We start from the raw sequence: 27,262 nt of genomic DNA, 5'->3' as shown, positions 1-27,262 counted from the left end.
TGAACATTTGATAGACTTCCAAACAATCGAAAGTGGCTGAAATAAAGCATTAGAAAATGTTCTACTTAAAACATCTAGGGCTTTCAGAAATATTTATCACGAGTCTGTAGAGTTGCGAAAAGCGCACGAGACACAGAATTTTTATGTCAATGTCTTATTTGTAATATATTGTGTTAGTTTCGAAGTGTTTCAGATGCTGTGAGTTTTGAACCTTCAACCTCCTCTAAAATATGGAATAGAAAAGAATATTTATAGACTGTCTTGTATGTTTTAGTTTAGTCATGTAACCCAACATGAGTTTCTGATGACTATTGACCTTCAACCTCCACTCAAATATAGAATAGAATATGTTTTATTGGTGGTCAGGGGTCATGCTCCGTTTGAGCCAGTTCAGGGCAGAGAGGGATCGTGTTGTTTTGTAGATGACTTTCATGAACACCGGGCTGCTTTTCTGCCGCTTCAACTATTTTGTCTTTGAGTGAGACGTGGACGCAACATTTTCAGACAACATAAGCAAGATAATTCTTTTGTAAAATAAAAATAAATAATTTTTTTTAAGAAGATTGATATGTGAATTATTGATATGTGCTATAGCAAAATAATTACACAAATAGTCCCAAAGTTATTATTTAATAATAATAATAATAATAATAATAATAATAATAATAATGTGTAGGCTATGATGGATCCGAGGGAATTTTTTTTTTTGTGGAATATTGCATTATACGGGGACTCTTTGCTTTAGTCAATAATATTTTTTAGAAGAAATTAGGTCTGTTTGTGTTTTTTTCTTAAATCCCACTGGGTCGTTTTCTGACTGAGCTCTGGAGAGCTATCTGTAATAAATATTTAATCAGGCATACTTTGGTGGAATTTAAAATAATGCCAAAGAACACCAAAAATCAATTCAATGCACAATTCAAAATTTCTTTGGCATAATAATGTGTATATGAGCAAAAACATTAGCTTATTAATGGATTAATTTGAGGCAAATTATATTATAACTTTTGTTAATATAATTTATTTTATATTTGCATTGCATGTGGACTGATGCTAATAATAATATTATTATGATTGCTATCATTATCGTAGTCCATGCAGCTGCTTATAACCCTGTGGTTTCTTAAATTTGAATATTTCTTCTAATTTATCGAGCAGGAGGCAGCATATAGTCCCTAGTCAGGAGGACAACGTCATCCTTCAAGGTTTTACAAAATTAAGAGATGTCACTAATAATAATATTTGACAGTGTTACAGAAAATTACTGCGCTTTGCCATCTGTGGAAACATAATGTATAGTAGTTTATAGTAGCCTTTCCAGTATGCTTATATGGATCCTCATTCACTCACTGTGTATCAAATTAAACCGGCTGCACTTTTTGACAAATTTGACTTCAGGAAAACGATATATCCAAGTCGATTATATTTTAATCATGATAGATGAAATGCGTCGTGAATGTTCCTGGATATTAAAGGGAAGTGTCAGGTTAAATCTGGAAAGCACGAGACCACTTCCACTGGCAGAGCGCTCAGTCCCTCTAACATCAGCTGAGTTTTTGCGGCCAATTTTGAAAATGACGCAAGGGATGACCGTGACCAATCAGAACTCAGAACGGAGATCGACATGTAAATGACTTTGCCTTTTAAGGACAAGTCTCCGCCCTCGTCAGGTCCACGCTTGTCCCCCCCGAGAGCTCTGGAGCCGCGGAACCCGAGAGAAGGTGCGCTCCGCTGGGACACAGGAGGCATTAAGAGACGGGGAGGGAGGGAATGAGATTTCTTGCTACCCAATCCCTCTTTTCCCCAGGGACAGCAAGCCTTCCCTGGTCCATCCCTCCCTCTTGTTTGGTAATCATTTCATTTTACTCCTTTTTGAAGCAGTCGCCCGTTTTATCCCACTTTTCATTTCACAATCCCGTGCGCGTCTGTTCGCCTTCTTCTTCAGAGCAAGTTCGCGTTCTTCCCTCTTTCTCCCCGCGACGAGAAGGTCTGCTTGATCCCGGCTGATCGTTTCCTTTGAGATGCTCCACAGCTCTTGCCTTCTCTCCACCCTCTTTTAACTAGAGACCGGTTAATCTTGAGTGAACTGAACTTGGGTTTGGAATCTAAAAGAAAGAGGAACACCCAAAGGGATACGGCAACGCGTCTTTGGATAAGGACCTCTTTCCCCTTGTTGCACTTTGGGGGAAGATTTTTCCCCTTTCAGTTGTTTTTTGTTAATCCAGGTGGTGCAGGAGGATTATTCCACTCGAGCTGGTGTAGAGAGACATCCCCCTGAAGGCTATTTTCATGTTCTCCATCCAGGACGGTCTCCCACGGGGAGCCTTGACCATGAAAGAAGAGCCCCTTACGAGTGGCATGACGCCGGTGCGCTCTTGGATGCAGAGCGCGGGGATACTGGATGCCAACACAGCTGCGCAAAGGTAAACATCACCAACAAGCTCCAAGTTGTTCATATTCTAAGTAGTTGGGTGCGTGAAACGGAGCTTCTGAAGCGCGTTAGAGAAAGCGCTTTGCCACAGTTCTGTGTGTGTTTCGAAATCAGTCATTTTGAATCTGTAAGTGCTCGTACAAGGTCGTCGCAAATAGCACAGTATCCCAGTCAGTTTGTCGGCTGTTATTTAGTTGTAGACGTGTTGGAACTGATTGCGCATCGTTAGGCGCATTAGCAAAAGCTGCCCGCTCAGGTCCAGAAAGGCGGACTCTGATTACACTGCCTGTCACACATGAGAAAACATTGTTCTACCTGATTTATCTGTGGTTGAAAGAGAGCTGGGGATATTTCAGGTTGTCCTGGGTTGGAATATCGCGCTCATGCCATCTTATTTACCGTTAAAATGTTGACATTTCGCGCTAATCTAATGATGTTTCACGTGCGTCGCAGGGACACAGAGCTCTAGTAAGAATCACTGACAAGCGCGAGTTTATAGTTTGTTTGTAAATAAAATATGCAATACATTGAGCGCCCTTGAAATAGTCTATTAAAAAGTATCTTAAATTATTTATTCTGATAGGCTTTATCTTATTTCAGTGGTAGCCTACGTTAGCCAACAGAATATAACAGATAAATCCTGAAAGTGTCGAAAATGTGTTTGTGAGGTTATTGCGCTGTCGTAGACAAAACTATTGGGCCTGTTTTAACAAACAGAAAAGTCAAACCGACCATGTGTGTTTTTCAATAGTGTAATGCAAACCAAATCAGTTTCCAAACCATTTGCGCTTGAATCAAAGTTAGTTTTAGGACTGCGAGTTCCTCCGCTTAGCCTACTCTCCTATGGGTTCTAGAATGATGTTGAAACACCGAGGACATGTGTGCTGTTCTGTCTCAGCCTTCAAAGAAAGACCTGGGATTTTGAGAAATGTATAAAGGTTGCACTCTAGTTGTCTTTTAGAACATTACGCATGAGGGACAACATTTGTTTGAGCATTAAAAAAAAAACTCTGATTGGGACTCAAAATGATTATTTTATGGGCCGTGCTATCATGTTAAAACTGTTTAAAAATATATAGGAGGAGAGAGAAGAACAGGGAGCATCACACTAATTCTGAAAAATGAATTGTATGTAATATTAAGACGGGCACGCTTTTTTTTTAGAAAATATACGTGTGTTTTTGGACCGAAATTTCAATTTCTTTTATTTTTCTGACTTCATAAACGCACAGAGAAAACGGTCAAGGACTTAAGGAGATTAGCTAATTTACTGCTATTGATTTTTTTTTTGTTGCATTGCCTATTTGAGCTCAATTAAAAACTTTATGGAGGCCTATATATTTATTTATCATAGGCTATAGCTACATTTTAATTTGGCTGCATCAAGGCCAAACGTGCGGGCTAACGATTTTATGTGATATTCATGCTATATTGAGCAGTAAAATGCAGTTAATGAGACGGGCTGTTATTTTCTGCTGATGTGGAAAAGTATGCATCCTGAAATCAAAACATCTTAAGGATATATTAGCTTTCGGCGTTTTTTTAATGGACAAATAATCTTACAGTTCATTAAAACATGTAGCCTACCAAGAGATATATGCTGCGTTTACTTGTTTTCGTGATTCCCTTGAATACGTTCGGAGATAAATCCCCGTGGTGGTATATTAATATTGCATATTGTGAAGGATAAAGTTGATGTTTCAAACTTACACCGAGGTCAGCTGGCGTGTAGCCTACAAGTGGCCGACATCACCTGCCCATTCGCTGCCTTTCATATGCGCTAACATGAAAAAAAGTCGCGAGCACCTTGTAGAACACCAGCATTTGCAGGCGAAAGCTGTTGATGTTTTACTATGATATTAATTAGAGACAAAAATGCAGAGTCTTTGGGAATCTAATTACCCTACATGGGGTAAACTCACATCTTAAATTATTTATTTTAGGGAGAAAAAAGTCGTATTGAATGTAAGTTTCAATGCATATCGCATACAAAAAGTTCAAATGCAATGTGACAAGAAAAGGCACGTTTTATGTGCATTTATTTATTTAATTATTTAAAAATAATCGGTCAGAATTATCGCACGTTTTATAGTCATTTCTCATGCTTAAAGTTGTGATAAAGAGCCGTGCTTTCTCATCATGTAGCAGGGCTGCAGGAAAAGTCATTTGTAAATGTTAATACCAAACCGTTCCCCTCATAATAAATAATTTGTACTAGCCAATTATCAGCCTCATACACAACACAAAATTCTCCCGAGCTCCTTACAAACGGAGCTATAGCCAAAGTGTCACGATAGCATCTTAAACTAAGACTAAAATATTTTAAAAGGCTACTTAAATGATTAAAAAGAGTTATTAATTTTTGGATAACAAATAGTGTCTTTATAATCCTTCATTTGTTAGTTGTACATTTCTGTATTAGCCTATGAATGCTTTAGTTAACTTTCAGGTAACATAAATATGCACCTCTTCTTCTGCTTCTACTTTAAATCTATCCTTTTTCTCTTTTTCTTGCTCTCTCACTCTCACATTTTTCAACAAAAAAAAATTAGATTTATTGGTCCATTTTAATCTCAAATATACACTGATGGCAGGATATCAGTTTTATGGGTGCAATAAAGGGTGTTCTGTTAAGAGCCAGCAAAGAGAGTGAATCTAGACAAAAGAAGCAAAAGTGAGAGCTTAATTTGATTTGAATCCTTAATGTGATCCTGTAAATACAGGCTACCATGTGTTGGCTGTGGTGGTGATCGGTAGGTGTATAAGGGGTGAGCTTGGTGTCAAGTGCAACCTTTTTTTTGGATTAGTGCAGTCAGAGTAAAAAAAAAGGAAAGTCATTATTCAGAAACATTGGGATTCTGCATTTAATTTTAACTGCAAAAATGAGGATTGATGCATGATCCCATTATTATTACCCACATTGTAATCACAGTTCAGTGCAAATTTTCATTCAGTGTAAACTTGTTTGCATTGCTACTCAATCTAGATAGATGCAGATGGAGTTTGCGGAACAGGTTTGTGATGCTCAGGCAGCTCGGGGGTATGTTTGTGGGGTCCATCTCCCCCCGAGCATGTCTCTCTTTCTCTCTCTCTCTCTTTCGTTCGTTCTCTCTGGGCCTAGGGGTGAGTGAGAGGGCCGCGCAGCTGGGGAACAGATTTCGATTGACCCTTTCACCGATTCCGTACCCCTACACTGTAAAACCTGGCAAAGTGAATTATGTCGCCTCTGTTTTGTCCGTTGGGTGGAGAAGGGGGGGTCAGACTAATGAAGTCCAGACCCACAGGCTTTGTAAAAAAGAAAAAAAATGTAAAAAAGCATTTTTTCTCTCCGCACTGTCACAAAATCCCTTGCATGCTGAAAGAGAGAGTGCAATGGCGGGATACATACTATTTTTACATGTTGCAAATCCGACCAAATATGCAAAAATGACACTGGACGGTACAGAAATGGCACTTGGCCACTCCAAAAAAGTTGTTCATGCAAGTTTAAAACATTTCCGTATTCGTAAATACATTAAAACACTCACCGAATCACAAAACACACCTGATTTACAGGGTCTCGCTCCGCTCTATCTCAGTTGACGCCTGCATGCTGGAATGTAACACAGAGAAACAAGTGTTTCAGAAACAGCTGCCCCATAACATGCTCGCGATTAGAGGCCTGGTGCAGGGCCACCTCTGTAATGACCCCATTAGAAACATACAGGTGACCGGCTAATGATTTCAGCTGTAGGCCACTAACGATTTTAGAAATGACTGTAAGGTTTTCTTTTTTAGAACGGTGTGAGTGAGAGAAAGAAACGAGTGCTATAATTTGTAGTGTGTGTGCAGGTCTGGCAGGTGCAGTCGGGCTAAACCTACAGCAAACACGCACAAGTGCAATACTAATAAAACACACAGACCCCACAGTGCAGGGGCAGCACTTCACACACACACAACACTGCTCTTATGTAGAGCTCTCTCAGTCCAGCTGAGGAGAGACATGTGACCAGTGCATTGATCAAAGCGTCCAGAGCAGATCAGTTACAATGAGGCCCTGCCTAATTTTCACTCTCTCTCATGATAGAAAGAAAAACAAATATATGGCAATTTGGAGGGAGACAATAATCGTGAAGGAATTCAATGTGATTAAAGCATAAAGAATGCAATCATTTTAGGGCGTAACATGTGCAAATGTAAATACCCGTTTTCTATGCACTTGATACACTTCTGCCGCTCTATTCTTTGTCACATGTTCAATTAGAGTGTCCTAATCGCATGAAACATTTGTCTGTAATTTAGCCGTCCTGCTCCAGGAAATAACTTCTCACTGTGCAATGGTTTACTTGTCTCGGTGCAATTACGAACAAATTAGAAATGAGCTGGAAGCATTTAGCACTGGCTGGTTATACGCTTTTACGATTAAAGAAGAGGAGTATTATGTTTCGGACGTGTTGCAGTGTCTTACAGTGCCGTCAGCTCTTTGAATTTGTTGGTGCATGTGTGTTAATCTTAATTGCTAGTTACACTGGCTTAATAGTACGATTAGCAAACATTGTGCGGAAAGTAATTACCATTATTTGGATACAAGACCTTAAAAGCTCTTTTATATTTTGCTCAAAACCAAAAAAGACAAAGTTAGTTATAGAGACTACCATGAGGTGCCTGTTAAAACTGAATCAGCATTATGGATCATGATATTATTTTTTCAGGAAAAACCTGATAAACCTTTATGGTCATTATCTCCCATTAACTTTGCATTAAAAAAGTCTGGGTTCATAATCATATGTAGCCTACATTATGTGATGTGCCCTGGTTTTGTCACAGCTGTGGAGCGTTCCACTAACATGATAGCACCACGATAGCGAGCGATAAACAAACGGGGGTGAATTTGATTAGATGTCTAATCTGTGAGTGAGCCGCGAGTCTATTGACTCAGATCATCTCGTGTTGAGAGCCACAATCACTGAGCAATGATGGCACATCAACCCCGCTGACTCCACGGGCCGTTCAGCAGAGCACCTTCTCTTCTCAAAAGAGACGTTTAGCTAAACGTTTAGGTGGCAAAAGCAGTGTTTTCTGTTTGAGGACGAGAGTGTCTTTTTAGTGGCTCATTGTTTTTCGGGTGCTTTTAATTGGCATTCACTGCATGAGGTGATTCCGTTTAGATTGAGATTATTCAAAATCATCTATCAACATAAAGTATCTAAATAAATGAATGGATGATTAATGACATTGAAAAGTAAATATTTGGGCTTTAATTTTTTATTGAGAACCAAGCATATTGTATAAACCAGTGTACATATAACCAAACATATCAGTGTATATAGAAAGAAAAAGAAAGCAAAAAAAGTACAGGAAAAACATCTGTACATCTTAAATAATTGCATGTGCAGTTTGTATTGCTTTCAACATTTTTTCTTTTACATATTTTTCCAAATGCATTTTTATGTCAGATTTAAATTCAAACTTGGGCTTTTTTCAAACCATTTGACTATGAATATAACAACAATCAATAACATTAGTTAAATAAAAAATAAGTGCTACATTTTTATCACCATCCAATCAGAAACACCTTAACATCAATGTACTTTTAGAAATGAACCCTCTGATGCATGATGTCCCAAATAAGCCATTTTTTAAGTTACTGTACATACAAACCACATTAGGTGATAACTTTTGACCCTTACCCGTAATTATTCTTCACATATAATTGTGATTTTTACTTCTGTTGCATTGGATATGCATACCTCTTAAAATGCATAATTGAAGGGATAATATATTATTTCTATATATTTCTCTATTTTTGTATGCCTCGTCTTTATTACTCCATGCATCAGAGGTTTAGGGAAACAGGATCCAGAACAGAGAGGCATTTAAAGACACTGTCTACTTTTCAGGAAAGTGTTAGTATTTGTGTGTGTGAATAAAACGGCGAGCAGGCGGTGGCAGGGATGTAGGCAGCTGGTGATGTATGTGCCAGCTTATCGCTGGGAGACGTGACAGACAGGCCGTTTGTGTTTGTGTGGCAATAGAAATCATGGAGAAATGACAGGCCTTTCTTTATGCAAAGATCCTCTCTGACACGTTTGCTTTGACTTACGGCCACCCGTTACTGTGCAGCGGTGACAAATGCCTCTATTACTCTCTGCACTCTGTCATTCCAGGAAGGTTTTCCTATGATTCCACGTCGTAACATCCAATTAGCGATAAAGAAACAAAGATGCCGACTATCCATAAATGCAATCAGCACATCTGGCGCAGTGCTTTCACCTCAGATAACTGTCATGTAAAATACACATTTTTATACTTTAGGGGGAACTAAACTGCCCATTTTGACAATTTACAATGCACACGGCTTGTGTTGAACAATTAAATCAGCACACACTTGAGTCGAGAGAGAACGAGAGCTACAGACATGACACGCAACAGGCCAAGTGAACCAAAGAAAAAAAAAAAAGGCCCGGTTTGACCACAAGTGGGATTTGGGTTTCAAAACAACCTCTTCTTCTTCTTCTCTCTCTCTCTTCCAATTCTCATTCTGTTTCTGCTCTCCACTAATCCCAATATGCTGCCCATGCTCCTACAGCGCTTTAGTCCTCAACTCATTAAATCTTATTACACAGCTAATAAGCGCTAACCAAACATACCGCTGCCATGCTGACTGCCCGCTGCCGCCCCCCAACACCGCACGAGTGCACACACACACACACACACACACACACACACACACACACACACACACACACACACACACACACACACACACACACACACACACACACACACACACACACACACACACACACACACACACACACACACACACACACACACGTAACCGTGAGCAAATGTATGCCACAGTAATTGTCTGTTTCTGCATAAATTACTCCTCATGTAAACATAGAGTATGTGCATATCCTAGTATCCACTTTCCTCAAAATACTTCCATACGGACCCTGATGAGCACGAGAAAAGCGAGCATGTTCTGGTTCTCAGCCTTCTTCTCTCTCATTTGGTCTTTTTTGGACATTTATTAGAGGAAAGGTCAAATTAAATATCATTCCCTTATGTTGGTTAATTTAAAGAATGATCTCCCTCTCACTGATGAAGGCAGGTGCCTTATTGACGAAATCTCAGCTGATACCATCCAGCCATGTAACCTTTTTTTTTTGACCTTTTTGAAAGGATGGAAGCAACAAAACAGAAAAGCAAATTCTTAAAAAAAGTGAAAATGAGGAAGGAAGAGAGAGAGAGAGAGATGAGAGAGAGAGAGAGTGAGTGAGAGAGAGAGGTTTATATTTACTTGTTGGATCAGCACGTTGGCGCTCAGCCAGGGCAGAGATGATTTTTCCGCGTCACATTTGTATAAACAGAGCGCTGCTGTACGGCTCATTAGTTCGATAGTGAGAGAGAGAGACGAGCTGTAGTTAAAGACTTCCCTTTGTCACAGTCCATCACAGGCGTGATTAATGTCACCAATATGTGGGGCCGAGTCCGTGATGCCACCCATATGCCACACACACACACACACACACACACACACACACACACACACACACACACACACACACACACACACACACACACACACACACACACACACACACACACACACACACACACACACACACACACACACACTCTCTCTACATGTGTCATATATAGTACTGCAGGCGTTTTAACAGATACCTCATTGGAAAATAAGGGAAAATACTGGTTGACACAGTCAATACAAAATTGATGCACTACCGTTTTTGAAAGAGATGAATAAATTTAATCAGCAAGGATGCTTTCAATTGTATAAAAGTGACAGTTAAAAAGTTTGTAATGTTACAAAAGGTTTCTAATTCAAATAAGTGTTGTTCTTTTTAACTTTCTATTCATCAAAGAATCCTGATGGAAGCATGTATCAAGGTTTCCACAACATTGATAATAATTTATGGTTCTTCAGCACCAAATCGCAATATTTGAATGATTTCTGGAGGATCATGTGACAATGAAGACTAGAGTAATGATGCTGAAAATCACATGAATAAATTACATTTTAAAGTATATTAAAATAGAAATAGTTGTTTAAAATTATAATGATAATGATCCCCGCTCAGATGGATCCGCGAAAACGATTAAATAATGCTGTATTATGCTGCCAGGCTCATAGTTGGTGATGTCACTTTGTAAAGAAACACCACGCACCTATAGACCTTATGTAGCCCCGCCCCTTTTCAGCGCTGCGCTCGTTGTCTTTTGACTTCTGGTCTGTATTTTCACAGCGATCTTGCATAGGTATGAAACTGCTCGTAAAAAAATTCACGGTCGACATTTGTTAAGACATCTGCTTTACAATGCTTATGATAAACATTACAATGCTCATGATAACTTTTGTTAACTCTACAATAAGTAAATCCACTCCACCAGCTAATTACTCCTGGACAGCGATGCCATAGAAATATACAGAGCGACTGCAAAAACGGAAGTTCAAAGACAATATTCTAAAGATGACGGCGCCCACGTTTCTCTGGCGCATAAGGTCTATAGACGGAGCATGCAATACGCATGCGCATGACGTCACCGTTTACACATATGTGCGTTTTTGCAGTTTACATAGAGACAATAACGGTGCCGTTTTCAAAAACTTTCACTTTGAGCCCCATTGTTGTGTAAATCGTTCTGTACCATTAAATGAATGGCCAAAATGTATACGCTTGCCGTTTTTAGCTTAAAAAAAATGGTGTTGTGTAAAAGGCCCCTAAGTAGGTGAAAATACATTGCATTGTGATTCATCAACATAATGTGACATTTTTTCATGCTGTACTTTTAAAATATGTTATCAAATTCATTACTTCAACATTAAGTATGCATGTTAAACAACTTTACAGACCTCTGAAATATCTTTTATTTTTGCTGACGTAATCTAAGTCACATATGCGGGAAAAATCGTGGTAATCAATAACGTAGCCCAACAATCCAATCAAATCCTGATAGGTGATATCAAGTAACGCTCTACACTTGAATACCAAATATTCTGTTTGACTCTGAAATACGACACGTTGTGGGAGTTAAATGTGTTGTAAATTAAATATTTGCAATAGAGTGGTGCAGGGATGACGTCATAACCCGGAAGTCTAATTCGCCACTGGTTTCCTCGAGATTTCCCTATGGGGTTTTATAATGGTAAAGTAAAATAAGTATAACTTATTTAACTTAACGATACTTTGATGTTTTGTTCTACAATGTAAACTGCTCACACTCACACCCCAAACGTTCTTATCTAGTAACTTTACATATGTTTTTAAAATAAACATAACAGCTTCAAAATTCACATTTTCAAGATGGATATGTGTAATTTGTAGTAGAACAAAACATCCAAGTATCGTCAAGTTATGTTTACCACAGACCTTATTTTACTCATAAATTGAAAAACCATAGGACAATCTTGAGGAAACCAGTGATGAATTAGACTTCCGAGTTTTGACCTCATCCCTGCACCCTATATGTTTTATGTAAAATTTCAATCTCAAACAGTTTGATTTATCATCATTTTGCAGTGAGGTGATTGTTTTATTGAGATGTACATGTGAAGGCATCACTCCTTTTTGCTCACACACGTCATCTAACTCCTCAAAATCTCAGCAGATTCTGCTATATCCTGTGTATCGGCAGTTTCTTCTCTTCAGCATGTTCATTAGCAGAAGATTTCAGATTTTGAGTCTCTGTGGTTAGTATCTATTTCCCTCAAGTGTTCAGGCCCTTGAGCTGTGAGGATCTTAGCCCGGGGTTACTTTTTTCATTTAACATAATTAGACTTTTTATGTTGTATCGCGTTAAGCCTGCAGTGTGCAAAGTGCCTCAGACTGCACCGACTGCCATTGCATAAAGAAAGACGGCGCTCTTGTATTCTGAAATGTCATCATTACAAACCCTTCAGCTCTTGCTATGAATGGTTTATTGTTAAAGCGGTTCTATGAGACTCTGTATTTATTGATTCAAATAAAAGTCTTCAAGTTGAGGGTGTTTTTACGTCCAGAATTGTGTCAGAACTCTGGTTGTTTCTGGCTTGCATGCTTTTTTCCCTTTTATTCCTCTCTGCTCTGTGACGAGAAGATGTCAAACAGTGTGTTTAACGGAGACCGTAGTGAGACCGTGTGCTGTTGCCGTCCGTAAGCGACTGATTTACACAGCTCGGCTATCTATGTGTGTGTGTTTGTCACCTCGATAGCAGTTATTTCAATACGGAGCGAGTGAGAGCCGACCAATCGTGCCTGCCTCTGACTCAGAACTGCTGGAGTGGATATGGCAGCAATCAACATAATTAAAATAATAACACTAACAAGCTTTCCGAGTCGATCGTTTCCTGCACGTAAAGATCCGTGCTTTGCGAGAGTGTGCGGGAACGCTGTCTCTCTCTCCTTCACCACATCAGAAACATGACGCCTTTGTAACCGAGCTGATGGGGTAATGGAGAGGAGCTCATGATGCAATGCGTGTGTGTTTAAGTGTGATGCTCCCCCACAAATGTGTAATTTTGTAGTTCTGTCTTCCTATGTGAAGGTGATAATTTGTGTTTACATGTGCTTGTGCATTTCATGCAGTGCAGATGCAGGATTTAGGCCCAGACTGTTGAGGTATCCTGTTGTGCGATATATGCCATATTTATTCTGAAACTCATATATTATTTTATAATTATTATGCATGGAGCTAATTTAAAAATGTCACACTGCAGGATCATTCATAGAAATTTGAACCTATTATCTTGATGATTTGATTTAAAAAAAAATATTTAGAATTGGCAGTCGGCACGTTACATGTCCACTAACAATTTTATCAAAATTATATTGACGTATAATGCATATTACACTTCTCATAATGTTATTGTGATCTTTGATGAATCTGTGTCTTACTCTCTCATTTTGTATGCCTTTTTCGTATTGCATTTAGAGGGCATCTGTCAGACTTAGCACCGCCCTGACCAGTCAGACTGCTAAAGATCTTCACTGCGAATCAATTACTACAGATGAAGAAGATCATATTTCCCATTTACGTTGAAGTCATCCGCTTTAAAAGTGCTCCTCCCAGAATCCGCCTCCCACAGCCTCTTCTGTGAAAGCTGTTTTTGCCTTCAGTGTAGTAACGTCAACTTCAAGAATGAGATTTCACCAGGCTCGGATACAAATGAAGCATTAAGCCCTGGTAATAGTACTGGGGAGGGGTCAGGCTTTATTAATGTCCTATCAGGGGAATATCTCAACGAGCGGAGACAGAGAGCAGGCCGCTTTCCAAAACACTGGCTCCCCACCCCGAGCTCAGCAGATGAACAAATATTTATGTATGAGCATATTTTTGAGATTCAAATGCATTTCGGCCCACCTCATCAGGGTAACGAGTAAATAATGAACTGACTTAACAATGACAGCTGCAATTTACGTCTGTGAACATTACGCACTTTTTCATTTAATGATTCAGGGAATTGTAAATATTACTGGCCGATTGTTTTGACTTAAAGGTGATGTCATTTTTTCTATTAATTATGTTAAAATACTTTCTCCGTTTTTATTGTTTATGAAAGAAGTCTGTCATGGTCACCAAGGCTGCATTTATTTGATAAACAATACACTAATACTACATAATACTAATACTAAATTATACCAATATTGTGCAATATTATTACAATTGTAAAACAACTGTTTTGTTTTTACATTTTATAGTGTAATTTATTTCTGGGATGAAAAAGCTGAATTTTCAGCATCATTACACCAGTCTTCAGTGTCACATGATCCTTCACAAATTAATTCTAATATGCTGATTTGCTGCTCAAGAAACATTTCTTATTGTTATCATAGTTGAAAATAGCTGTGCTGCTTAATATTTTTGTTGAAAATGTGATACATTTATTCAGTATTTCAATATTCCAGTAAAATGGTAATCAGTAATGTGCGTTTGGGGCGGGACTATCTGTTTGGCAACCAATGGCAGATGTGTTCGGGAAACCTGTTTGAAACAAGTCATTATCACCTTTACATACATAAATATATACATACATATTTAATCATGCATGTCAAATTTCTATGTTAAAATCTAATGTGGGAAAAGGGTTAAGAGATAGACTGAGTCCTTGATGTCAGTTTCTGCTTGAGGGAAGGGATGCATGCATTACCACCCTATTAAAAATACAGATCACTTGCATTTTAATCTTCCTTCCTTTACTTCAGGCCATTATCTCTCTCTGAGGACCATGTGTCCACTGATCCAGGTATGGAAAGATGATCAGTGCTTGCGTCAGTGGACCAGGGCTGACGGTTTGATTGATAGGTGGAGGTGTGGGTTTGGCGTAGAGGTGCGGGCCTCCTTCTCTCGGGCTGCCCAAGGATCCTCGGTCTCTGTCAGTCCGTAGTTTGCCACGCGTTCTAATCGATGCTCAAGTGCGCGAGTCAGGATGGAGTCTCCTATCGGCTGGACCCTGGGGAGGCCCGAGCAGGTTTGACTGACAGGTCAGGGAAAGAGGAACGCAGCAGTTGCCAAGGCGAGCCGTACCCAGTAGCGATTGGCAGCCGCAAAGGCAGACGGTGCCTTCTGGGGTCCCCGCTCTGCGCCAGATTACAATTGTTGAGGTGGCAGAGCAGAGAGGGGCAGACAATAGAGTTCATGGCACACACAGGGCATGAGAAAACATGCCAAATATCTCTCTTCTAACCCCTCTCAGTTATGTCCTGTTATCTCTCTTTGTAACAGCTCTAATTTCCTGTTCGTGTTGCCTATAGTCTTTGTCATTTTACGGGATTGTCGTGTCGTACAAAGATACATGGGACTCTGCATATTCCCTTGTAGAACAAGGTTGCGATTCACATGCAGATCTTAAAAATGTTTACGTTGCAGTGACTTTTCAACAACACGGCGTTATATATTTATATGCAATGTGATATTATTTGTGAAAGTTCATGTGAAACTGCCATTTCATCTTCCTGCAAGCTCATGTTTTGAGTGATTATTTGGGTTACAGTACATTAATATCTCTCTCTCTCTCTCTCTCTCTCTCTCTCTCTTGTAGTGGTGTGGGTTTGGCAAGAGCCCATTATGAGAAGCAGCCTCCCTCAAACCTGCGCAAGTCAAACTTCTTCCACTTTGTGCTGGCCCTGTATGACCGGCAGGGACAGCCCGTCGAGATCGAGAGAACCTCTTACGTGGACTTTGTGGAAAAAGACAAAGTAAGCACTCTGTCACTAATAGACGCCGTCCCACAACGCGACAGGGTTTGCGATATGCTGTGGTACTGAACTTAGAGAACATGCTAAGAATGGTATAATTGTTTTTAGATGCATTTTTTTTGTAGATTATTTAGTAATATTTTTTTTGTGTGTTAGAATAAAACCTCGAAATAATTCTGATAAAGCCGAAAAGTTATCATAGATTTTATTTTAAAATCTCTGATAACCTCAAATGTGTGACAAAGATTTTATGTCATCTCACACTTTGGTTAGTTTTATTTTTATTGTTGCATAGGTCAAAAGCATTGTTTATTGTCAGAAATGAATTTGATTGTAATGTTTCAACGTTAAAAAGTAAAAAACAAAAAGAAAAAAATAAATATAAAAAATAAATATATAATATATGTTAATACATCATTTTTTTTTAAGTTAAAAAACAACACAAATTCCTAAACATTTTCCAAACCCTCTGCAACAATGTTTAATGTAAAGGTAAGTTGTTGTTTTTTTAAAGTTAATAAATACTTATTGATCATACACGTTCATAGTTTTAAATTATTATTTTGTGTTTTGGACGTATTGTTTCAAGATGCTGTTAATATAATTACTAATTTTATAAAACCACACCAGCATTTCCCAAACCCTCTGCAAAAATGTTTCCTGTTTACACACATTGTTACATTTTTGTTGCAATTTTTGTTTCTGTGTTGTGTAGTTGCAGTGTGTATAAGTGAGATCTAGGTTCTGGGCTTCACCCATTCTCAACAGTAGCTGTACCAAATTATACATCTAGGGGGCAGCAATGAGACCACTTTTTTTCATAAGAAGTGCATTAAACAATATTATATATAATGTTCTTATTAACTTCAAAGCATTATTTATTTATTTTTAATTGAAATTAACTCTAAAATATTCAGCTTTTATAAGAAAACACTGTGTTTAGCTTATTTTTAGCGCACATTATTTTCTTCTTCTTCTGACTCTGATTCTCAGTCGTGTGTTTGTACCTGCTAGCCCGCGGTGTGTGTCGGAGGGTAGTCCTGCTCACATCGCGGTGTGTGTGTCGGGGGTTGTTCTCAGTAAAAGGTTACAGAGAACAGCTCCGCCCACAGTCATGCGGGACGGGGTCCAGCTGGCACAGTCAGAGCTCTGTCCTCGCTGTCCGTTCACCTCCGCCATAACCCCCGCCCAGCATCCCCTCCACACACTCCTCCACTCCACCCTGGGTCGCTGCCAAGACGCTACCACTAAACTTGGCAGTGAGGAGATAGAGAGAGACTGACGACATGTGTGGGTGTGTTGTGTTCTTGCGTCTCATTGGATTGATGTTACATCAGGGGAAAATAACTCACCTGAAGCCGGGATGTGATGCTTAAATTTAAACCTCACACGATCTTAGTCCAAAAAAGTGACAAACTAGGCTCACGTTTGGATGGACTGCAGTTCTTGTGCTGTGATTTCGAAATGATTTTGTAGTGAAGGATTTTGATAGACTCACCGAAAACTTGAAGTAAGCCTTCAAATTAAGTCAGTGAGATTTAAAAAAACAAGCAAAAAAAAAAAGTACTTTTATGGAGCCAGTGAGGATGGTTTAAATTGATCAAAACTGACAATAAAGACATTTATAATTTCACAAAATATTTTTATTTCAAAGAAATGCTGTTCTGTTGGACTTTAATCCTGAATAAAATGTATCATGGTTTCACAAAAATATTAGACCGCACAATTGTTTTCAATACTGTTTTTGAGCAGCAAATCAGCATGTTAGAATGGTTTCTGAAGGATCATGTGACACTGAAGACTGAAGCAATGAAGCTGAGAATTCAGCTTTGCCTTCACAAGAATACATTAATTTTTTTAATCATTTTAAATGAGAAAATATTTAATTTAAATTGTAATAATATTTCACAATATTACTGTTTTACTTTATTTGTTGATCAAATAAATGCAGCCTCAGTGAGCATAAAGACACAAAATCATTTAAAAAAATCGTACCGACCCCAAACGGTTAACTGGTTCTGTATTCAAGACTATAAGGAACTACATAGAAGAATGGATTACTGAACCTGCTCAAATAAACATCTAGTTGTGAATGTATTCTTATTTAATTGTAGTTTTTGCTTATTATTGTTGCCACAGTGACAGTGATTTAATAAGTCATTACCAGCAGTATGACATTCACAATTCATATCTGAAGGTCAATGTGCTAAGATAACCTGTCTTGATGGTGAATGCTTTAATAAATTACCCAAATAAGCATAGCACACACATGTATATGCACAATATGTTAGTTTTGTTTTTTATTCTCATACATGTCCCACTTGCTTTTGTGTTATTTTAGGAATACAACAGTGAGAAGACCAATAATGGCATCCACTACAGGTTACAGCTTCTCTACAGCAACGGTGAGACCAATTCTGCTCCTCCAAACCCTTTCCATATCCCATCAATAACAAAGACATATTGCGAGGCAGAGCGAGGCCAACTGTAAACGATATGTAACCACAATCATGCAACATGTCTCATCACATCTGGGAGAGTATTTGAGAGCTCCATCTGTTTATCTTGAGAGGAGTTCATGCTGTTGAACACATTTGCCACCCTTTCACAGTTTACGCTCATGTCTAATGTCATTCCACGCTACTCACACACACACAGACACATAAAACATGGTCTAATTTGAGCTCTTAGTTCTTAGTAAGTATATACTGACTGGCCACATTTGTAAGAGCAGGTATGATGTTACACTTGTCAATATAAGTGATTTAAATTAATGCCAATGTATATGTACATTGGCATCACAGGAATAAATTATATATTAAAGTAGAAAACGGTTATTAAAATGTAATAATATTTCACAGTATTGCAATTTTTACTGTTTCTGTGATCAAATAAATGCAGCCTTGGTGAACATAAGAAACTTCTTTCAAAAACAGTAAAAAAATGTGTTACCATGTTTGCATAATATGTGAACAACTACGAGCAATATATAGAACAACTTGCTGACCTACACAGTCATGACCTACTTTAAAGTAACTTCCATTAATATCCGTATTAAACATTGGTACACTATTCAGTGCTTAACAGATCTTCAGTCAAATAATTACCACCCAAAATGTTTAATTATGTTATCATTTACCCTCATGTTGTGTTAAACCCATATGACTTTCTTTCTTGTCAACCACAAAACGAGAAATGCTGGTTGCGCTTTGTTTCATATAGTTATAATGAATTAGGACTGAAGCTTTCAAGCTTCAAAAAGGATGAAATAATTATTTTGAGTTGTATCTTTTCCATAAATCTTTTCACAAAATAAGATGCATAAGACTGATGCATTCGATTTGGGATTGTAACAGCATTAGGGTGAAGTGAAGTTAAATTCCTTTAATGTACATTTGAACAGTTAGAAATTCCACCTTGAAATATCTGTAAATTAAAATGAAAGTTATCGTAAAGTGTGACTAGACTCAACATGTATGCTATAAGAAGATTCAGAACCAAAGACTTAATACAAGACTGTTCTCTTCTCCTGCTCTCCTTAGCGTAATGCTAACAGCTAGTGATGAGTGATTTGTCTATAGATGTGGATTGTCTGTCATCCACCAACACAGAGACAGCAGGGCAAGAGAAAAGCAAGCTCTCACACTTTAAAGCGGGAAGATCATAAATAATAGAAAAACTGAGCCGAGTTTGTTTTTGCTAAGAAGCGTTAGCGGAATAGCTCAGTCAGCAATACAAACACAACAGAATGCGCATAAACGTACTGTGGGGAAAAGAATAATAAAACAAATTAATTTCCAAGATTTTCATAAGAAATGAGTCCCTCTATGTCGACTTTTCAAAACAATTGGGCTCTGCGTTTTGTGGCTGGCTTTCTGTTTTGTTTGCTCAAAGAGCCTTTTAATTTGAACACACACTTGATTCTACAAGTATTTGTGGTGAAAAATGGCACATTGGATTTTTTTTTATTATATAACTGAGCAGGATTGCATTAAATGCAGAGCATATGAGAAAATGTTCGTGTCCAAGATGCATGTCTTTGTGCCTAAAATATATTTATTCCATTTAAACTTGTAGGTATCAGAACAGAACAGGATCTGTTTGTTCGATTAATTGACTCCATGACTAAACAGGTAAGTACTTTTTAAATTTATTTGCAATGTTTTTTATTGTTGTTGTTGAAATTGTCCTCCACTCTGAAAGTTGCACTGTAAAGTGTATAAAATGTAAATCTCACTAGATAATGAGTTAATAACTAAAATGTATTAAATTATATTGTAAAAATATTATAATTAACAAATAATTCAACTACAAGTATATCCAACCTTTCCCGGATACATACATACTCACGTTATGCGGTGTGTAATAGCAAATTTCAACTGCTTGATTGTTCTATCGTCGATAGATGTTAACTATATAAGGACCCGATTTATTAAAAGTTGGATATATAGTGGTACATCTTACTTTACCTGCGTACATACAGTATCCTCACGTAAAGCAATATACTGTATACTCTATAGCAAATCTTGGCTGCGTGATTGTTTATATCGTTGAAAAATGTAAACTCTATCGTCACACAGCTCTCTATATAAAGTTGTATATAATAATAACAACAATAATAATTCATTTATATAGCGCTTTTATCTGGACTCAAAGCGCTTTACATATGGAAGGAGGGAATTTCCTTAACCACAACCAATGTGCAGAATTCACCTGGATGATGCGACGGCAGCCATAGTGCTCCAGAACGCCCACACACACACACCAGCTTATTGGTGGAGAGGAGACAGAGTGATGCAGCCAATCAGTATTTAAATGGGGATGATTAGGAGGACATGGTGATGGACAGATGCCAATGGGTAAATCTGGCCAGGATGCCGGGGTTACTCCCCTATTCTTATTTTTTTTGGAATTTTTATGACCACAGAGAGTCAGAACCTCGGGTTTAAAGTCTCATCTGAAAGACGAGTAGAGAGAATATAAATCCAATTTATATCCAACTGCATAAATATATACATGTAAAGCAATACAAGTATATAGCAAATCTCAACTGCTTGATTTTTTTATTTTGTCGCAAAATATTAATATATTATTAACCATTTCTTTATGGATAAGTATGTCCAACTCTATCTGCATACATTCAGTACATTCACGTAAAGCGATACTACAGTATATAACAAATCTTAGCTGCTTGATTGCTTGTATTGTCGCAAAATGTAAATTATATCAATGCCCAGATCTAAACTGCTAAATGCGACTGTAAGGCATGGAGATAATAAGATATTATAAATTATTATTTTATGATTTTTTATGAAGTGTGATTTTCTTAAAAGCTTTGAAACAGCATGTATTGTGAAAAGCGCTATACACATACATTGGAGATTTCTTAAAGTGCATGTGATATGAACCCCACGTGCACATAAAAGTGCCATTAGAGATGCCTCTCATACCCCGAACGCAGTTCTGCACCTGCGTTCTTCATTCCGTCATAAAATGGACCAGACCTCAACCCCCTCCGGTCTTCACATGGCCTCTCCTTTCCCCAGCCCAGCAGGTCCCACTGTCACTGCGTGTCAGCCTGTCTCAGATCAATATGGCAACCAGTTCCTCAACAAAGCATCAACCCCTGAGACCAATCAATAGGCCTTAATGTAGCTGCAGAGCCGACACGCTGGAGACAATAATCCTCCCGACGACAAAAAGGGGCTGTAGCTGTGCGCGCCCGTAAAATCCTTCTCCCTAACCGCGCACGCAGTCTTCACATATGTGCATCAACAGCGAAGCTGCAAGTATCGATTGACAACGGACACGTTTTTTTCTTCTAATTGAGAATACGAGGGATAAGGATCTTGGTTGAGCTATGCTGCCTCCAATTTAAACATTTCCCCAAAATTACTTTAGCAAAATAGCTTTGTTCTACTAATCAAATTATTCCTTGTAAGGCAAGATTACTTAATTAAAGTACCAGGAAATAGTGTGTTTGGAGTTCATGGAAGAGTTGTAACACTATTCCATAACGCTGGAGTCAGACGTGGTTGAAGACCTGGGGTGGGGCCACTACTATGGCGCCAGCGATGTGAATCAAGAACGATGATATATAAATATCGACCCGATCCACCTCCCGACCCCCTCCGATACCAAATCCCCTCCCCTCCCCCAAAATTGGAGGATGTTGATGAAGAGGAAGAGACTTTCATAGGCAGCGGAGGGAAAGATCAATAATGTAGAAGTGGTCGTTATCCTAAAAGTATTGTTCCCTAGGGCGTTGGGTCAACCCCGTCTGGCCGACTGACCAGAGTCGAGTAAGATGGAGGATAGTTTGAGGTGGATTGTGTTTTGCGTTCCTTATGTGTGTGTGTGTGTTTTTGTGATGGATTCATCTTTACCTGTGATTGTGAGGTCTGGTTGGAAGGAGGGTGAGTCCTTTAACTTCCTTGATATGCACTGATCATCCGTCATTCAGGCCAGGCATTACAGCCCGATGACGGATGCCTTGGAGGAGGCCTCTCTTTCGGGGCCTGGCTGGCCATCTGGCTGCTCGGGTTGGATGCTGATGGGGAGAGTGGGAAGATTGTTACTCCACATGAGCTCCATCAGAGTCTGGATCCCCCCAGATCACTGCATACCTCCAACCGTCAATGACCAGATTTAGTTTAAGCATATGTTAAAGTTGTCAGCATGCTTCGAACCAAAAACATGACTAATGACCAGGTGTCAACATCCTAAACATTTATCTTGAGCAATCGCTGGTTTCAGGATGAGCTAAAGGAGGGCTCAGCCAAGTGTCAAAAAGATTTTTAAAAAGGAATCATTTTAGTGAATACTATCTTCCAAACTACACTACCACTCAATTATTTTTTTTAATAAATAATTTTATTCAGCAAGGACTCATTCACTTGATCCAAAGTAACTCGAAATACATTTGTTACAAAAGTTTTCTATTGCAAATAAATGTTCTTCTTTTGAACTTTTTATTTAAAATGTCTGGAAAGAATGTATCATGGTCTCCTCAAAAATATTAAGCAGCACAACTGTTTTCAGCATTGATAGCTATAAAATAAATGTTTCTTAAGCACTAAATCAGCATATTAGAATGATTTCTGAAGGATCATGTGACACTGAAGACTGGAGTAATGATGCTGACAATTCAGCTTTTCCATCATAGGAATAAAGGCATTTTAAAATATATTGAAACAAAAACTATACAAATAAATAGCTGTTGGGTGAGCACATTCAATCACTTCTGGGGTAAGTTGTCACATTGTATTTAATTAACTTTTTTCCCTGGACAATAATTGTAGACATTTTTCAATAGTTTTTTTGGTAGCCAACACTTTATGGTATGTGACTACATAAAATTGACTTTTAAAAATAAATAAACCCGGGGAAATATTCCCTGGTGTAAAAGTGTGACAACTAGCCCCGGTCTGCTCTGCATTGTATAAAAAATAATATTCAATATCTTTCTGTTTAACTTTTTTTATATTTAGCAATAACATGCATTTGTCTCTCTTTATTCATTCAGGCAATCCTTTATGAAGGCCAAGACAAAAACCCAGAGATGTGTCGCGTTCTCCTCACCCATGAGATCATGTGCAGGTCAGTTCATATTTACCTCTCATTTCCTAAGACAAGATCCTGAGACCTCTATAACAAGCACAGCTCTTCTCACATTCAAAGAACTAACATATTGAACACAACACACTTTTTGAAGTATCTTTCAATGCCTTATTAATCCCTTTTTTATTATTTAATGTGAAAAAAAGTATTACTCTTCATATTACTGATCACGATTCACTATCGCTGCATGAGAGAGGCTTTAGAAGAATATTAACATATGGTTTGGGAGTTCAGCTCACGGGTGTACCGCAGGGTTGCATAGGTTGGCCTACCCGATTCTTCCCGCTCCACAGTGAAGTCCTACAGGGCTTTCCTCATTACATTGACCTTAATGCAGTGTAATTATGGGTTCACAGTGGGCTCGCGTGGTTGGAGGCTTGGATAGAGGTGTGTTGTCCATGAATATTTGCCTGATGGCCATTGGAGGGGGTATGGACCAGTAGGGGAGCAGGGCTGGGGGGTTGAGGAAGTTAAGGGGGCTCAGATGCTGATGTCCTGGGTGACAGGGGGCTGACCAGGTAGGGATCTCAGAATTAATAATGTAGAAAGGGGGAATTATAGGGCTTTGTTTGGGACCCGGGGCCAGTGTGAGACACAAATCCTCCAATGTGGCGAGAAGACAAAAATAATCAGAATACCGATTAGGACTGCACGATATAGCAAAATAAAATCGATATTGTGATATGACTCAGTGCGATTTTCAAATCGTGCAGGCTGCAATTGAATTAAATAAATTTATAAAATTGTTCTCTGTCTGAATACTCGTTTCTGATTGGCTGGAAGGTATGCAATAAAACATTTTAATTCACAGGTAGTTCCAAGACAGTTTAATCACCGTTCTAGATTAAGGTGCTGCTTTCATTGAAGCGCTAATTCAATCAAATAAATGTAACCTATACTTTATCTAGGTATCGGATTTAAAGCGGACAGAATAACTAATTCTTTCCAAATATAGCTATTCAAGTCATCTGGTGAAAATTCCTGTACCTTTTCATATCTCACTATATATTGCAGGAAAACTAAATTTTGCAGTGTCAGATTTTTACAATAACTTGCAGCCCTACTACCGATGCAGTTTGCGTCCAATATTTTTTTATGTATTTAATTAATGCTGATTTTCTTAGCTTTGCTCTGACAGAGATTTGCCAAGAACAGAGACAGTCAATTATTATGGGGAGCATGTCGAGTTATTAAAGTGTTGATGGGAATTTCAACACATTCCGAATCATTAAGATGGACTTTGCTAATTATGTTCATCACTGAAGTGATTCCATCTGGCTGCCACCAGCGCTACATAAATCTCACAAATGCTTCACCCTGTAAAGTGGACATCACCACTTCCAGAAAACTCACCTGTTTTATGCCACACAGCACTGGATGCTGGGTATTCTGTGCTATTTTCCAGAAACCAGGCTTTCTTGTAGATGATTTGGATACAGGTTCCATTTCCATAATGATGGCTCAGTTTGAGTTGGTCATTATGTGATTGAGTGTGATTATTAACTGCCTCCCCTGATGAATGGTGTGTTTCCATTCGCTAATGAGAGCGAGATGAGAGATATTTCCCCTGTCTCTCACTCCCAGGTGATAGAACTCTTTATCAGGGCCCTGACGGAGTCTGCCTCACCTGCAACACCCATCAACAGACTGAAAGCACAGCAGCTGTTCATGGCAAACTTGATGTTCTTGTCCCAGACGTGAGGATGAGTGTCCTATGGTCCCTTTCAGGTTTAATAAATAGCGCTTGTTTTGGAAATGATTTCCTTTGTGTGGTAAATGAGCTTAGCAATTGACTTTGACAGATTAATTGGCATCTCTTATAAGCAGTTACAATATTTCCTTATGAACATAATCACAGACACCAAAAATGTAAAATAATTTTGTTCTGAGATTTAGATGGTTTGCATGGCCCCATTAGCTGCTTGGTAAGCATTCAATATGAACTTGCTTCTATTGACAAAACAATTTTTACAAAAACCCAGAGATGTGTCGCATTCTCCTCAACCATCAGATAATGTGCAGGTCAAATCATATTTACCTCTCTTTTCCTAAGACAAGATCCTGAGACCTCTATAACAAGCACAGCTCTTCTCACATTCTAAGCACTTTCAATGCCTTATTAATTCCTTTTTTTATTATTTAATGTGAAAAAAGTATTACTCTTCAATTTCCTGATCACGATTCACTATCACTGCATGAGAGAGGCTTTAGAAGAATATTAACATACCAAATAAATAAAAAATTTAGTTTTTTTTATATTATTTGTTATATTTTCCCTGTCTACTGCCTTTGAAGGTTGGGTACTGTGTCCATCAACCAATCAGTCTGTCGTTATGTCATTTGCGGCTCAGGGGATTGGCTAAAATATTTGAATGTGGTAGGTGGTTATACATTTTTAAGATTCAGACTACAAGTAAATGGATTGATTAAACAGAAATGTTTGACTTACAAATGACAGTGTTTTTTTAATAGATGGAAATAATATGCCCCTAAAAATCAAATCCAAGGTGCAAATTTAGCTTCTTAACTGAAAAGTTAAAAGTTAGAAAGAGTCTGGTGTTCTCTGTAATGTACCGTAAGGGATTTGTCATGGGACAGGACTTGATTTGCCTTCAACCATTCAAGGTCCTTCCTGGTCATCCCAATGACTTGAAATTGGCACTTCAGAGTCTCCAAATGAGGCATCGCAGCAGATAGTTGGCATGGCGCATCTACAAACTCATGGCGCGCGATGCACAGTGGGCACGGACTGGTCTCTGTCCGCCAGCCTGGATGAGGATGCTGTGTTGGAGAGGTCTGTCATCGGCTCTCACCCTCCAGTCAGGCAGCCTGGTGCATATGATTAGCCCTGGCTACATCCTCTCTGTGCTTGACTGGGTAATTACAACACTTGCCCTTTGAAAACAAGCCCTCTATTGACATCCATTCTCTCTGTCCTTCTCTATCGTTTCATGTCTTATCTTACCCCTTCAGCATGTTCCACTCTATCTGATGTTAGTCTTAAGATTCCCCAGGGAAGCTTTGAAGGCTGTTTTTTTTTTATAAGCCTCGCTCTGATATTGCACCCTCATCCGATAAACCCACCTTTCTAGTTTTTGAGTGAATCTACTTCAGGATACCGGAGGTCTGTCTGGTGGACTAGTGAGGGCCACTGTTGAGATAGCAAGCTGAGTAAGTAGCTCTTAAAGCATCTGTTCCTCAATCTATGTCTAATCAGTAGGAGCGACCAGAGTGGGTGCCTCTCTACAGCCACACAGCTTGTCCTGTGCTTATTTTTGGGGCTTAAGGTTGGAGCCGGATTTGTTTTCGTGTTTCTGGCCCTTCGTCATTAACCAAGCCAGGGCTAGCCTGCTCAGACCCTGGAGGGAACGCCATTAAGGCCACATTACGGACGCTCCGCCAAGGTTTGTTATTGCGAACAGGGGCCCGGGACTCCCTCTGGACCTGGCTGTGCTCCTGGGGTCCAGTTTGTTTATAACACTTCTTTCGCAGTTTGAGGAGGTTGTCACCACAGCCTCACCATTGGGTTTCCAATGCTAATTGGTCTCCTGGAAGTTTGCTAATGGTTCCAAGTAGCTGGGGGAATAAATTATGGTGGCGCACACTATGGCAACAGTCACACACACACAAAGAACTGGAAAACAAGGAAACGGTTTATGTTTTTTCAGGTTCTTAAAGATTAAACAATGTGATAAATGATTCATAAAGTCAGATCATTTTGCATTCAGTGGCTCTAAGTGAGGATTATTTGTCAAATGGCAATCTAATGCATGACAGCATGAAGCAAGTAGGATGAATATATCAGGAGTCTTAGTGGTCGGAAAAATCCATACAATATGATTTGAAGTTATTGCTTAGCTAATCTTAATCGAGGGTAAGGATTTTTTTGTTTAAGCATCTACTTAATCATTTTATCAAACTGTGCAGAGAAAAATGGAGTAGGTACACCAACTCGGTGTCTCCCGCTTTGTTATTTAGGAGTGATGTTACTTCATGATTAATTTTGATTATGTTTAGTCAACGTTCATAA

At 38.7% G+C, this 27,262-nt stretch overlaps 1 protein-coding gene across 6 annotated transcripts in view; it reads left to right on the top strand.

The window, feature by feature from the left end:
• Window positions 1-1,706: 1,706 nt before the first annotated feature.
• LOC143756820 (transcription factor COE3) overlaps window positions 1,707-27,262 on the top strand; it is a 108,314-nt gene continuing 82,758 nt past the window's right edge. For 2 of the 6 annotated variants that reach the window (XM_077247560.1, XM_077247561.1), the window contains exons 1-5: window positions 1,893-2,423; window positions 15,456-15,612; window positions 17,954-18,017; window positions 19,690-19,745; window positions 23,138-23,211. In XM_077247560.1, coding sequence (XP_077103675.1) covers window positions 2,290-2,423; window positions 15,456-15,612; window positions 17,954-18,017; window positions 19,690-19,745; window positions 23,138-23,211 — 485 coding nt within the window. In that variant the 5' untranslated portion in view covers window positions 1,893-2,289. Of the gene's footprint in view, window positions 2,424-15,455; window positions 15,613-17,953; window positions 18,018-19,689; window positions 19,746-23,137; window positions 23,212-27,262 lie in introns of all 6 variants that reach the window. The other 4 variants (XM_077247564.1, XM_077247563.1, XM_077247562.1 and 1 more) reach the window with 4 other exon arrangements.

This window comes from Siphateles boraxobius, unplaced genomic scaffold, assembly GCF_051911475.1.
Source record: "Siphateles boraxobius isolate OS27281-9 unplaced genomic scaffold, OSU_SipBor_1 3, whole genome shotgun sequence".
In the NCBI taxonomy this organism is placed as follows: Eukaryota; Metazoa; Chordata; class Actinopteri; order Cypriniformes; family Leuciscidae; genus Siphateles; species Siphateles boraxobius.
This window is presented reverse-complemented; position numbering and strand designations above follow the sequence as displayed.